This window comes from Mirounga leonina, unplaced genomic scaffold (assembly GCF_011800145.1).
Source record: "Mirounga leonina isolate KUSES-001 unplaced genomic scaffold, KU_Mleo_1.0 Mir_321, whole genome shotgun sequence".
NCBI lineage: Eukaryota > Metazoa > Chordata > Mammalia > Carnivora > Phocidae > Mirounga > Mirounga leonina.
Window position 1 is genome coordinate 298,904 of NW_023270680.1, and position 15,102 is coordinate 314,005.

The 15,102-nt window shown below is 54.7% G+C and overlaps 1 protein-coding gene across 1 annotated transcript; it reads right to left on the reverse strand.

Moving 5' to 3' along the window:
• Positions 1-5,659: 5,659 nt before the first annotated feature.
• Positions 5,660-15,068, reverse strand: ASB10 (ankyrin repeat and SOCS box containing 10). Its single transcript, XM_035029822.1, has 6 exons — positions 14,712-15,068; positions 13,647-13,914; positions 9,858-10,377; positions 6,599-6,712; positions 6,114-6,299; positions 5,660-5,980 (listed from the first exon to the last, which is right to left on the reverse strand). Exons 1-5 carry the CDS (start codon positions 14,980-14,982, stop codon positions 6,114-6,116), a joined length of 1,359 nt encoding a protein of 452 aa, XP_034885713.1. The 5' UTR covers positions 14,983-15,068; the 3' UTR covers positions 5,660-5,980.
• Positions 15,069-15,102: the final 34 nt, after the last annotated feature.

Genomic DNA, 15,102 nt, shown 5'->3' on the forward strand with positions numbered 1-15,102 from the left:
TCCCTTTCCTGCCGTCCTTCCTACTCCTATCTGATTATTCCTATTTCTCGTTCCCTATCCCAGTTGTCTTATTCTGTTTTTCCCCCTCATTTCTCACCTATATCCTGTATCTCTTGTCTATCTCTCTCTCCCTCCCTCTCTCTCCCTCTCTTCTGCTATTAATTTCCCTGATTGGCTCCCCGGCTCCAGCACCGCTGATGAGCCCTATTCATTCCTGGGCCTGACACTCTCGACCTGCCCTAGCTGATTGCTGGGGGCTGGCCCCAGGAGCGCTGATGAGCCCCAAGGGTCAGCAGCGCTAATTATTCGCTAATTGCAGATGACTCTGTTCACCTCCCCCATTCTCAAACACAGAAATGGTAGCGTCTTTTACCACCCCCACCCCCTATTCCCAGCGGTATAGTTGTCAGTCTAGAGGCAAAAGTCATGGGCACTTTTGCTCGATAGGTCAACCGGCAAAAAAGACTTAAGACAGGCAAGTTGACAGGAGAGTGACGCGAATTTCAGGATCCAGAGCAAGCCTAGCTAGCTAAAATGAAGGTCACCTGGTCACCGGGAAACTGTTACTCAGGTGGGCCAGGGAGAGCCAAGCCAATTAAAAGTAATAGCAAAGCCGGGCCAGTTTAGGAAGATGCAGTCTAGATAGGGGAAGTTACTTGGCTCAGGTGAGGAGGGAAACCTATGCCCAAGAGTCTCGGGGTTTCTGAGCCAAGGCAGAGCAGGCAGGAGGGAACTCTGGATCTCAGTGACATTTGTTCAAATCAGGAGTGTCGTGGTGGCCTAGTGAATACCACTAATGTCAGACGTATGACAAAACAGCACCCTGAAAGATACTGTCACTAGGGTGGGACAGAAAAGGGTGGGACCCTAGAAGGGACCTTTCTTTGGTTATGCTTGATTGACAATTCATCAGGGAAAAGGAGAAGAGTGTGGTTTCCATGAAGTCCTGACCTATTTGGGCTCTACATTAAACTCATGAAACCTCTTAGAGACAAGTCTGGTGGGAAGATGTCGCCATGGAGAAAGAAGAGGCGCCTCACCTTAGGTCTGGGAACCCTGCCTCCCTACAAGGGTACTAGGATAATCTCTGTACATCCTCCTAAAGATCTTCTTCAGAACCCTTTGCTAAATTAACCAAGCACTTCAGGGTACCAATATGGAAGACCAGACTTCAAAAGTGTACTGTACTTTAAAAATGAGAAGTCATTACTTGGTTTGATGGCTTTACAGTGTTGGATACACAATAGAGGCTTATTGACTTGATAAATTATTGAGAACTTTGGGTTACAATCACTGAAATTAACAACAGCAGTAACAACACCAATCAAAGCATGAAGGAAGAGACAGTTTTTAAAGGAACTGCATTCATTTTTTCTATAGGTAATAAAATTATCTAGTACAAAATTCCAAAAACTCAACGGGGTATATACTGAAACATCTCCCTCCCACCAGTACCCCCCCACACACTCATAAAAGGCCACTTTAATAAGCCTGTCGCTCTCTGGTAGGACAGAATGGATCATGCACTGTCAGGGACTCAAGGTTAAAGACCCTCTGATCTTAAAGATGTATGTCATCCAGCTCAAGCCAAGAGCTTACTGCCCAGAACTAGACTTAGTAAAGTGAAATCCTCTGCTCAAGCTGGCAGAGGGTACAGGCTTAAAGCTTGTTGCCAACAAATCCCAGCTGGCCCCCAAACCTGAAATGAGGCAAGTGAAGCCCCAGGGACTTTGTATTGCCCTGGTGTGCTGCATGTTTGCTGGATACTGTATTTTGTAACCCATTTATGTACCCGATCTGCCCCCTGGCCATGCTCGGTCATGAAGTGTGACTTCTGCAGAGTCCTTGACATTCACTGGCTAACCCAGGATGAAAGCCACGTACACAGTGGCAACCGAAGCAACCCATTCCCTCTCCCTGCCCTTCTGTAGACTGCAGAACCAAGGCCAAATGGTAAATGGAAAAAAGCACTGGCTGTAGTAAGAGTGGAGTTCAGTTTCTGTTCTGACCCCTCACAGAGCCACGTAACCTTGGCCCCTCTGACTTAACTCCATCTGTGAGAGAAAGTGATAAGTATCTACTCTGCCAAAAAGCCAGTGCAAGGATCAAGCGAACATGAAGAAATGCCTTTCAAAATACCTTCCCTTCCTGCACTAAATGGACAGAGAAGAGCACAGTGGTCGAGAAGAGAAGTCCCCTGGATCGGTGGCTCTCCTCTACTTCACCATCAGGACCAGGGAAGAAGCGGTCACTATCAACTCTGAATAGAGCGGGCTCCTCTCTTCACCAAGAGGAAACTCTGTGCTTCTCTTCCTGAATCTCCGAACAGGCCCATTGTGGGCAAGCACTTTTCTCACTGTCCAAAACAGTATTCTGCTTCTTTAATTGTCCACATACTCTAACTTGTCCCACTCTCACGATTTCACCTGTTGGGTAAAGGCTCATACAGAGGAATTTTATCTTGAACCTACCCTCTCTCTGCTTGTCCCTATATCGGACCTCACCATCTGGCCTCCCCTTCGTGGTTTGGAAACCAGCACCCAGGATACCAAGAACGAAGTATTCTAAAGTCAAAGCCGAAGTATCTGTACCTCCACTTATTGGCGGGAGAGAGTCCACTCAGGATGGGCAGCGTCGGGCCCTGCCCGCGGCCACCCTCTGGTGGCAGCAGCGCGCAACTGCGTCAGCGAGAGTGAAGTGCGGGGTCCTGCAGCGCCCCCTGGCGTTAGTCCAGGAGACGTGCGAGGGCACAGGAACCCGACCAGGTGAGCCTTCCTGGGGCGCGCGCGCTGGGTGCCGCTGCGGGGTATTTAACTGTGAAGGCACTGGTTGGGCGGCGGGGATTGCACCCAGGAGTCTTAAAGTCTAGTATGCATGAGTGTAGGTTCGGGTATATTTTTCGTGTCCAGTTACTTGAACCCCGTGTATCTGTTGTGTAAAATGTGTGCCGTTTGTGTGTGCGCACGCGTCACACGTGGGTAGGTTGGTGGTGGGGAGGTCCGCGCCTCCAGTGCAGGGCGGAGTCCTCACGGAGGCGTGAAATTGGTTTGGAGCAAACACATTACGGAAAGCAATTACCGGGGAGAAGTTCTGGGCTCGCGGGACCCGCAGCCAGGAGGCTAGGGAGGAAGCTCCCTGGCTTGCAAGAGTGTCTGTGGATGTCTAACCCCAGAAAGGACCTTCCTAACACGGCCTGCTAATGGCAGAACGGGTGAGGCTGGGCCACAGATATTGCCCACTCTACATCGTCTTTCTTCCCTTACTGCTATCCTCCTTAAAAAGGCATCCTGCCGAAGATCCAGTACTCTCAGGTGTGGTCAGAAATCCTTCTCCCTTCTTACCACTTTGGGAGAGGCAACCACCTCCTGTGAAGTCTTCCCAGGTCCCTGCCCCTACACGCCCTCAGGTCCTGCTCCCACATGTCTTTTGCATTCACTTAATTGCCCCTTGTATTTCAACTAGTGATTCACACCCTTGTTTTTCAGACTAGATGGGAAATTCACTGAGGGCAGGAACTGGTCTCGTTCACAGCTGTAGATCTAGTGCCTAAAACCTGGGACTCAGGAGGCGCAAAATGAATGATGTGGATGGGATTAAATAAAGTTTCCATCAAAGTGCAAAACAACTCTCTCGGGAAAGTCATCCCCTCGAGAGTCAGGATTCTCTTAGAACAGAGCTTTCAACATCTTTCACATGCCAACGATCCCATTTATATCCCCAGACCTGACCTTGTCTCTGAATTCCAGATTTCTAGATCTAAACGACCTTGTAGCCTAGCCTCTTTGAGATGTGTAAGAGACAGCTCCGACTTCATACCTCCCAGAGTGACCGCCTCATTCCTCCCCCACCTGCCCCTTGCTCATCTTCCCCACCTTAGTAATTAGCACCACCATCCACCCAGTTGTTCAGCCCAAACACTGAGTCTCATCCTGGATTACACTTTCCCTCAGCCCCCACATCCAGTCCATCAGCATGTCTCCTCCAGTCTCCAAACAGGGTCCCAAGTCTCGCCTCCTGCTTCCCCATCTCCGGGGACTCGACTTCAGCAGGAGCCCCCTAATGGTCTTTGATTCTTCCTGGCCTCTCCCCTCTCCCCAAAGCCGTTCAGAGATCTTTCCAAACCTACATCAGTTCAGGGCACGCCCGGGCTCTTCCCCACTCCACTCACGGGCCTGGGCCTCAGGTCAAATGTCACCTCCTCCAAGAGGCGGCTTCCCTGTCACCCAGTCTCCAATAGCTCCGAGCAAGCTGGCAATCACCGTGTGAATTCCTCAGAGGGCTTAGCACAGCGGCAGCTTGCCGCCCATTTGCTTAGGGTCCCCTCCCCCTAGAAGGTACTCTGGGGGGGACTGGAGAGCCAGGCCTGTGTGCGTGGCACCTGGACCACAGGGGCACGTAAGCCCTTGCCCAACATGGGCCACGGGGCATTCTCCCAGGCCTCCGCCCCCGGACGAGACGGGCTCTCCGGGAGAGGCCCCACACGGTGAGGGGAACTGGCACAGGCGCGAGCCCCGGGGAAATCGCTGCCCGCGCCCTGTCTCGCATCCCCTGCCTGTGCCTGGGGCCTGAGCGCTCAGGACTTAACCAGCGTCGCCAGAGCCGAGGGGCCGGGCCTCCGTCTGGCGGCCCCGTCCTCCCGTCACGCCCCACAGGGCGGGTCAGCCCAGGGCCCGTGAGGCCAGGTGAGAACCCCCGGGGCCACTCACCTCCGCCCCGCTTCTCCCAGGCTTCTCTCTCCAGGCCCTCTGGGGCTTCGCGCCCTGCCAGCCCCGCCCCCGCCGCCTGCGTCCTCCAGGCCCCGCCCCCGCCGCCTCGTTCCCGCAGTTGGCGGGAAAGTTGCGAACACCGGCGCTTGCGCACTCTGGGGCCCTGGGAAACCTGCCCGGCGACCCTTGACGTCACGGACCACAGTGCACTTGATTGGCTGCTCTGCGACACCGGTCAGCTCCGTCTTTCTACCGTGGCTGCAGACCGACTCCTGCGTGCTGACCACCTGCAAGGTCTTAAAAAACCTGGCACTGCAAAGACCCTCAGGGACTCTCTCCTTTCTTGTCTTACGGATGTGAGCAACTTGAGCCCAGAGAGGGGAAGAAATTTAAGTTCCACAACCGAATGGCTGAGCCCCCGGACGTAACGCTCAGCTCCGCCTCCGGCTGCCACAAAGCTAAGTCCAAGAGAGGCAGGAACCAGGCGTGCGTCCGGTGCTCCCTGACCTCTAGGACAGGCAGTAGCTAGAGTTGTTTTTTCCAAACCTGAAACTTCCACTCTCACCTGAACCACGGTTACCCTCCCTGGTGGCTGACACCTGCACCCACTTTTCACTGGCCTTCTTGCTCTTCCCCTCACCTCCCTACCCCAAGGCTGCCTTTCCCATCTTGTCCCACCATCCGCACTGCCTCATTCCTGCAGCAGCTCTTCTCTACCCAAGCCTGTTTGCTCACCCATCCTCTGGCTGGTTGTCCTGACATTAACTCACCTGGTGGCCCTTGTGCCACATCATTGCCTGGGGCGGCTCAACAGCTGGTAGATGCCAAAGGGGGAGGATGACCCCGCTGGCGCCATAGGGCAGATCGGGGTGAGGGGGCCCCTAAGTCTGCCCATCCTGAGTCCCCTGAGTGAGCAGCTCAGAGGAAGGCCTGCGGGAGACAGCACCAAAAAACACAGGCCTGCAGATTTTTAATGCTCATACAGGGATCGGATGGGCTGGAGGGGTGCCTCAGACCACCAAGAGGAGTGCCTCACTTGCCATGAGTGCCAGTTGTCTCTCTGTTAGACATCACCTGGCTGAATGGTCTGTCTCTCTCTCCTGGGTGGGGATGGCAGCATCCACATCTGCCCGAGGAGCTGGACCTCCTGCTGACAGAGCCACCTCGGCCCGAATCAGTTCAGCTCAGTCCTGGGTTGGGGGTGCGGAGAGCCGCAGACTGGAGCCCCCTGGGGCATCTGCTTTCAGGTCTCTCAAAAGGCAGTGGACAGACATCTGGAAAGAGAGGTGTGGATTCAGAGAGGTCCCAAGGTCCAGGAGGCTGGCTGGTTCTGGCCAAGGCCCTGCCCCCAACTCTTCTCTTGCCTCCTACCCATCCCTCTAAATGCCCACAGAACCCGGCACTCACCTAGTAGAGCACGTCCTCAAAATCCAGCTGCAGGTAGCGGAGCAGGCGGGATGGCAGGGGAAGGCGGGGCAGGGCGTGGGGCAGGCAGGCGGCCAGGTGGGCACGGACCGCACATCGGCTCAGATGCTGCAGCGATCTGGGCTGCCTCACCAAGGCGAAAAGGGAGGAATAGAAACGGTGGTGCTTCTGGGGACAGAATGAGGGGCTCAGTGAGGCAGCCTTGGACAAATGGCACCCTTTCCTCCCAAAGCGGGCAGGGGGGTGGGGGGAGGGGAGGCTGGTGGCCAGCAGGTGTCTACAGGAGCCTCTAGAAGTAGTGTTTTGGGTGTTCACTCTGTGTGTTTTCTTCTTCTTCTGGGACATGAGCGGGTCTCTGGGTCGTTTCTCTGGGGCAGGGTAGGGGACCCAACAGAGCTTCCCTGTAGGCAGTGGAGTCCTTTGGGGCCAGGCTGAGTGAGCGTGTGTTCAGGGTCTTGGAACCTGACCTGCAGTATTTCAGGAGGCACCAGGGCCACGGCCTCCTCGGGAAGCTGCATGATACTGTAGGTGTTCATCAGGACCTCAATGGTCCTCGGAGACTCACACCAGCGCTCCAGCACCTGGGGGGGCAGAGATGCATCAGTGCTTCCGGGGCTCCCCCATGCTGCAGGTCCCCAGCCGGTCTGCACAGGATGACGAGACAGCGATAGAACAGCTACTGTGGGCTGAATTGAGTCCCCCCCCCAAAATATCTTGAAGTCCTAATCCCCAGGACATATAAATCTGACCTCTTTAGAAATAGGATCTTTGCAGTTGCGATGAAGTTAAAATGAGGTCATCAAGGAGAGGATTCATAGAGAAGGGAAGAGGCCGGCAGAGACCTGGTGGGATCAAGTTGGAGCCAGATTCATTCTTTCACGTCTTCATTTAGTAAATAATTACTAAGGGCCACTACAGGCTGAGCCCTGGGGACCTAGCAGTGAGGATGACAGACAGGTCCTTTCAGCTGGGAAGGTCTATTTCAGTGGGAGAAAATAATATCAACACATAAACAACCACAGATAAGCCGTTACAATGAAAAATAAGTAGGCTTGGGGACTGAGTGTGTTGGGAGGGTGCTGTCCTAGATGGGTGGTCAAGAAAAGCCTCTCTGAGGAGGTGACCCACTGCAGGGGAGGCTGAGCCATGCTGGGGGAGCAGCCCGTGCCAGAGACTGTCCACATGGAAAGAAAGACAGCCTCAGCCGGCCTGGACACACAGATGCCATCATACTCGTGTCTGCAAGTACTGGCTAGAAGCAGATGCGTGCTTCATCCACTCCATCTCTGGCTGTGTCTCAAGCTATAAGCAGCGGCCACAAACCCTTTAGAAAATCTGAGAACAGCTAAGTACTATCTTTCTGGCAGCATTCCTGTACATGGCACCCCTCTCCCCACATACACTTGCATGCAGCACTGGGGGCTTTAAAACCCCCTGCCTACAAGGAGCCCCACTGCCTGGCAGGCTGGGAGTGTTGCATGGGCTGGCTGCTGCTGGGCCAGGGGAGCAGGGCCCCTGGGGAAAGCATCTCACACACCCGGAGCCCCCTCTGCTTCTTGCCCTGCAACTCAGCAGTGCTCACTGTGGCTGCCCCATCCCGTCTGCCCAGAGCGGGTCTCTGATTTACTCCTCCTTAGGTCTAGGAAAGAACAGGCAGGTCACGTCTATCTGCTGTTCAGGAGGGGTCTCTCTGTGCCTCCTAGCCCACGTTGATTCCTGCCTCTGTCCTCTGCCTGGAATACCTATGCTTTCCTCCTCCTCCATCTCCAAGGCCTGCCCATCCCAAGTCCCCTCTGCTCCAGGAAGCTTCCTGCGGCTCTTCAACCAGCACCTCTCTCTCCCTACGTTGGCATAATGCCCAGCAGCTTTCCCACACATTATTTAACTTAGAAGAACATGAGCTAACTCTAGGTTAGGCCCTGTTGAAAGGGCTTTACGTGTATGAGCTCAGTTCTCATCCTAACCCTATGAAGTAGGCACACTCTTATGCCCCTGTGTTACACACGAGGAAACTGAGGCCCGGAGAGATTAAGCAACTTGCCAAGGGTCACGTGGCTGGTGTGCCAGGCTCCGGAGCCTGCACTCTTGGGCGTCACTTATGCCGTAGCTACCTCACCATAGAACAGTGTCTGGTGGTGGTCAGGGCTGTGCTCACTCCCACTGTTAACCCACGGGGCTCCTACAGCTTTTTATCACTGTTCGCTAGAGGCTATAATTCGTGCAAAGAGCATGCGTTCAGAGCGTTCCAGTGACTTGCCTATAGTCACAGGAACAAGCATCAGACCAGACCCTGGCTGCAGGTTTCCTGAGTGCCCAGTGGCTCCTGGAGAGCTGGCTGAGGCTGGCAGCGATCACCGATGACTCCTTGCAGGGAGACAGGCACCTCAGCCAAGCGTGGAGCAGCTGTGGATTGCAGGAGATGGAGGAAGACTCCCTCCTGAACTTTTCCATCACCTGGGACGCGGCACCCAATCGAAGGGGAGGAATGGGGCACTTGGCTGTGCGGGCCCCCTTGGTCCCGAAGGCAGGGCAGATCGGGGCTGGGGGCGGGGGTGGGCAGTGGGGTCCTGGGAAATCCTTCTGCTGCTCTGCCTCCTCCTCCCACCCCCTCCCCAAAGGGGAAATCATTAGCTGTCAGAGCCACTGTCAGATTACAGGGAATTGCTCGTCTCCTAATTATCTGGTGTTAATAGGAGATTAATTAGTGTTAATTGTTGATTTTCTTGTATTTTCCCAAAGGGGAGACCAATCTGCCGAACTCTCGGGCTGTTTAATTATTTGGTCTTGCTTAGGAATCTAGACAGATGCTTCTAGGTTTGTGAGTGGAGGCGAAAGGCAGGGACAGGAGAGGAGTGTCCAGGACCGGGCAGGGCTGGACAGTTCAAGCCCCGAGATGGCGCAGAAGGATCTGCCCACAGCCTGCTACCCTGTATCCGTTCTGACCCAGCTCCTCAGAGAACAGCGGTCCCCATCCCAGTCCCAGCACCCTTGGACATTATATGGCCCCCTCCAGATACGACGCAGTATGGGACAGGGCCCCCTGTGAGGGCATCTAGGAGCACAGGTCTTCAAGTTGAACCCACTTTGGGAATATGTTAATAAAATGAGATACAGCCAGGAAATTGACAGTGAAAGGCTTTTTCTCTGGTGCCAGGATAGCAGCTGCTGGTCTGGGTGATGCTAAGCTCTCAGAAACAAGGACTATGTCTGTCTGCAAAAGGTCAGGAAGCTTTGAACCTCATGACCCAGGCTCATCGCTCTGCCCTGGGGGAGCCTCTCCTGTGCAGAGTGTCTCACTGAATGGATCCCACTGCCAGGCTGAGCTTCCTGCATGTTCCTCTCATCAGCTCGCTCCCCGGATGAAGAAACAACTCCCTGACGCCCACATCAGTCCTGGCTCCTGTCTTTTCAGATGCATGATAATCTGACCTCCTGCGCTCAGGCCACCTTCAACACACACACATACACTTGTGCATGCACACATGCGTGCATATGCACGCGGGAGCCCGTGTATGCACACGTGCATACATACCTACACACACACACACACCCCTCCTGCCGGTCTCCGTCCTTGCCTTTGCCCCCTTTTGGGCTTTGCTTACTTGATGAAAGGAGAACTTACTCGTGTGCTCAAGGGTTGGAGGCTGCATCTGGAGTGAGTGGGAGCAGGTCCGCGTCTCCCCTCCCCTCACCCTCACGGCCCTCCCTCTGGCCCCAGCCCCATACCTTGGGGAGGGCCCCAGGCCAGACGCGGACAGCACCGTGGTTGAGCAAAGCTCGCACCGTGTGCTCTGGGCTCTGGGCCAGGGCCGCAGCTGGGCCCTGCAGAGCATAGTGCAGGGCCGTGTGTCCCCCATAGTCCATGGCATTGGTGGAGACGCCGCAGGATAGGAGCAGCTCCACGACGGCCGCGTGGCCGCGGCGACAGGCCAGGTGCAGGGGCCGTCGCTTGTCCTGGTCAGCAGCATCCGCATCGGCTCCGGCTGAGAGCAACAGAGAGCAGAGCTGGAGGCAGCTGGCGGTGGTGGCCTCAGCGTCGGCGGGGGACGTGCAGCGGATGTCACAGGCAGCCAGCAGTGGGGTCCAGCCTTCGGCATTACGGGCATCAGGGCATGCCCCCCGTCTCAGAAGCAGGTCTGCCAGCTCCACACGGCCCAGCCGGGCGGCCACATGCAAAGGGGTCTCCTCCTCCTCCTCAGACCGACCATCCACTTTCGCCCCAAACCTCAGGAGCAGCTCCGCACACCTGGGAAGGGCGAGACGGTGGTGGGGAGGAAAATAGGGCCCTCCACTCCTACCAGTCTGAGCAGGGCAAACCTGGGGGCAGTTCTTGGGCGGCTCCTGCTTCTGTCTGCCCCTCCCCTTCCATCCTGCGGGTCACTAGTCATCCCAGCCGCGCGCTGCAGGGTCAGCAAAGCCTTCTCTTCAAGCCCGCGTGCTCCCTGCAGGAGCGGTGCCCTAAAGTCTTCATGGGGGTGAAAGTCACGTGCAGCCCTCAGGCAGTGAGAACAGGAGCCCTTCTGAGGGCTCTACACGAACTGACTTGTTCCATCCTAGGTCCCGAGGAGGAAACTGAGCCCCGAGGGTGTGAGGACCTGGCCCACATTCACGCAGCTAGGAAGTGGGGGGGGGGCTGGCTGTGGGTGTGGATGGAATTGGGGGCACGGGAGAAAGAGCAACAAAACCAAAATTGGCCAGCCAGATTTGCTCCAAGACGGCCCTCACAGAAGGTCGTGTGTGCCTGTAAGAACGTGAACATGGAAATTCAAGGCGAACGGAACTTAGCCTCTTGGAGCTAGTGTCCGCATCTGAAGAATGGGGATACTTGCTAATACCTGGACCTAATGAAGTTGTGAGCAGCATGGTGCCTGGAAAGACCATGACGGCAGCCCTTGGCAGGGAGGGTGGGTAGTGATGGATCAGGGGGGCCCATCGTATTATCCTGCCCACCTTTCTACATGTTTAAAATTATCCATAATAATTTTTTTAAAGATTTTATTTATTTATTTGACAGAGAGAGAGATAGCGAGAGCAGGAACACAAGCAGGGGGAGTGCGAGAGGGAGAAGCAGGCTTCCCGCCGAGCAGGGAGCCCGATGTGGGGCTCGATCCCAGGACCCTGGGATCATGACCTGAGCTGAAGGCAGACGCTTAACGACTGAGCCACCCAGGCTCTACCCATAATAATTTAAAAAAATACTTCTGTTTACGCAGGAAAGGAAAGAATGATTCTCACTGGGTGTGGTCTCCATGAGGCTGGGCTAGAACATGGCCAGAACCAAAAATGCAGGATTGTATAGAGCTGTGTTGTCTGATACAGGGGCACCAATCACACACGGCTATCGAGCACTTGGATTATGACAATGTCTAATTGAGACATGCCGTGAGTGTTAAAATACACACCAATTTTGAAGACTTGGTACAAAAAAGAGAACGTAAAATATCTCATTAGTTCTTTATGTTGATTACATGTTGAAGTGGCAATGTCTTGGATATACTGGGTTAAATAAAAGATATTATTAAAATTAATTTCACCCATTTCAGAGATATTTGTACACCCATGTTCACCGCAGCACTAATCACAACAGCCAAAATGTGAAAGAAAGCATTCTAAGTGTTCATCAGCTGATGAGTGGATAAAATGTAGCATCTACAGACAATGGGATCTTATTTAGCCTGGAAAAGGGAGGATATCCTGACACCTGCTGCAACATGGATGAACCCTGAGGATATCGTGCTGAGTGAAAGAAGCGATCACAAAAGGACAAATGCCCTGTGATTCCACTTGTATGGGGTACCTAGAATCGTCAAATTCTGGAAACCAGAAGAATGGTGGCTGTCACAAGCTGGAGGGAGAGAGGAATGAGAAGCTTTTGTTCGGTGAGGACAGAATTTCAGGGTTGTTTTTTTTAAGATTTTTAAAAAAGATTTTATTTATTCATTTGATAGAGAGAGCACAAGCAGGGGGAGCAGCAGAGGGAGAGGGAGAAGCAGGCTCCCTGCCGAGCAGGGAGCCCGACACGGAACTCGATCCCAGGACCCCGGGATCATGACCTGGGCCAAAGGCAGATGGTTAACCAACTGAACCACCCATGTGCCCCAGAATTTGTTTTATAAAATTTAAAATGTTCATGAGAAGGATGGTGGTGATGGTTACCTGACAATGTAAACCTGCTTAGTGCCACTGAACTGTGCCTTTAGAAATGGTCAAGATGGTAAATTTTGTTATATGTATTTTACCAGAATTAAAAAAATTAATTTCATCTTTTTCTATTTTTTTTAAGATTTTACATTTAAGTCATCTCTACACCCACTATGGGGCTCAAACTCACAACCCCGAGAGCAAGAGTCCCACGCTCTACTGACTGAGTCAGCCAGGTGCCCCATTATTGTTCATTTTTTTGATAAGGCCACTAAAAAATTTTAAATTACATACGTGGCTCACATTGTATTCTATTGGGACACACTGGGATAGAATACATCTTCGACCATAATAAGTCAATGGAGTCTGCTGAAGGATGATGAGGTTAACAGGAGGTTAACAAGCTCATGATGAAAGGGATAAAAATTTGGCACCATTCCGGAGCAAGATGTGAAATTTGTCAGGTGCTCAGTCTGTAGAGGGAGGGCCTCTACTGCATGTACAGTTAGTTCATAGATCTGCCAAGGGTCCCTTTGCCAGGATTCCACGCTCATCAAAAAATTGAGTGAGGGGGCGCCTGGTTGGGTAAGCGTCTGCCTTCGGTTCAGGTCATGATTCCAGGGTCCTAGGATCGAGCCTCGCATAGGGCTCCCTGCTTCTCCCTCTCCTGCTGCTCCCCCTGCTTGTACTCTCTCTCTCTGTCAAATAAATAAATAAAATCTTCTTTAAAAAATTGAGTGAGGACTCGTCCCCCAAGTCTCCCTACACATACGGCATAATTATTTGGGTCATAATAAAGGAATTTTCCCTACACTAAATAATATATTGAAACATGGGTATATCTATCAGTTTCTTGTGAGTTTAGTTAGTTGAGTTCCATCCCTAGGCCCATTTATCTGAGGGTACCCACCAACAGGGAAATGCTAGACCTGTCCACAGGGATCAATGCAAGCCCTAACTGGGGGCTGCTCTCCTTTCCTGGACTGTCAGCTCCCTGAGGGCAGCATTATGCCTCAGTCACCGCTGTACCTAGCACAAGGCCTGGAACACAGGATAGACTCAGAAAAATTAACACTTTACAGTATACCACCTCCCCATAATGGGTCCAGACAACTTCCCAACACAGGCTCTGCAGCTGGGTCCCTGCCACAGTCCTTTTACACCCTGGGGAAGCAGAAACTGTCCCAAGTACAGGCCATTCCAAAGTTCCAGGGCCAGTGGTAGGAGGGTTTGGGGGGTAATCACATCCTGACTCCCCACCTGAGCCGAGCTCAGCGGGCCTGCCAGCCCCTGATGGGCTCGCTCGTCCTCCCTGAGGTCATGGCTCTGCCTGCCCCCAAGACTAGAATGGGGGCTGGACTGGGGGTCACTCACTCAAGGGTGCCGGCCCCCTGGCAGAGGTGCAAGGGGAGTTTTCCATCCTGGTCGGGGATGCTGGGGTCGGCTCCGGCCACCAGCAGCGCGTGGACACAGGCAGCGTGGCCCGCGGCACAGGCTTCGTGCAGGGCGGTGCGGCCCCCAGGGGCGCTGTCAGGCCTTGCTCGCCGCCTCAGCAGCAGCTGCAGAACTTCTGTGTGGCCCCGGCTGGCGGCCACATGCAGCGGGGTGGTCAGCTCCTCTTCGTACATCAGAGACCAGAGTCCTAGGGAGAGAGGGGACATGGGCCTCAGACCCTGGAGGGAGGCAAAGAGCGGCCAGGCAACAGGGGAGATGGGCAGAGGCTGGGAAGAGGGAGCCCAGAGCTCCGTCCCCAGCCTCCCCTCTCCCTCTCAGATGCCCCCCTCCCCGGTGCCCCTGGCCCGTACTCAGAGCGCGGATGTTGAAGCGGAAATCCCTCCATTGCTCTGGGTCGCTGGTATCAAAGATGGAATCCGGAGTCAGGCCAGTGCTGGAATCGGCGAGGATGTGGGAGACAGAGCCCACGTCCCCGGCCAGCACGGCCTGCCAGAAGGCCAGGGCAGGTCCCGAGGCCGTCCGGGTGACGATGGGTCCCGGGCCAGACTCTGGGTGCTCGGCAGACCCTCTGTTGGGCTTCTCCACCAGCCTGGCACAGAGGGCATGTCTGTCACTGGGGGGTTCTCCCTGCTCCCTGCATTCTTCTGGGGACCAGCTCATGAGGACAGAGTACGAGCATGTGGGAAGAGGAGTGGGAGAAGGAGGGGTCAGAGGCAGAGAGAGGAAGAAGAGGAGGGGAACAGGGACAGAGGGCGGGAGAGGGTCTCTGTGTCCCTGAGTGGAGCCTGACCCGGCCACGCGGTTTAGCAGAAGCTATTCTGGGCTCCACATGACTTCACTCCCTGGCCAAGGCTTAGGCAAGCCTCTGGGTAGGGGAGACGTAGCCAGACGCTTCTCCTCTTCCTCAAGCACTTGGTAACTCTGTATCTGACAGGGTCAGCCCAGGCCCCTGGCCCTTAGCCCTCCAGCCCCAGAGTCCCTCACCCCTCTGGTGGCTGCTCCAGCGAGGCTCGGCGGCCCGGGACTCCAGCAGCAGGTCGGCTGTGCTATGTGGGGGAAACAGCTCCTGTAACCTCTCCAGGGCTCCGGTGTACAGCGCATTCTGCAAGGCCATGTCACGGCACAGTAGTGGCGACCGCCGAGTTGGCTCCCAGGCTGGACAGGCCTGGGACCCCCAGACCCGGCAGGCCAGGGCCGAAGGAAGGCACCCCACACGGCGTCCCCAGCGGGGAGGGGAGCTCCTTCTCCCAGGCATAGCCAATCTCCGGGAGAGAGGGAGCCGAAGAAGCAGGACGCAGGGAGATGCCACTGACCGACTGGTCGGGCAGGCACCGGGCCCCAGCCAGGCAGAGGCCTAGTGTGGGAGGGGCAGTGA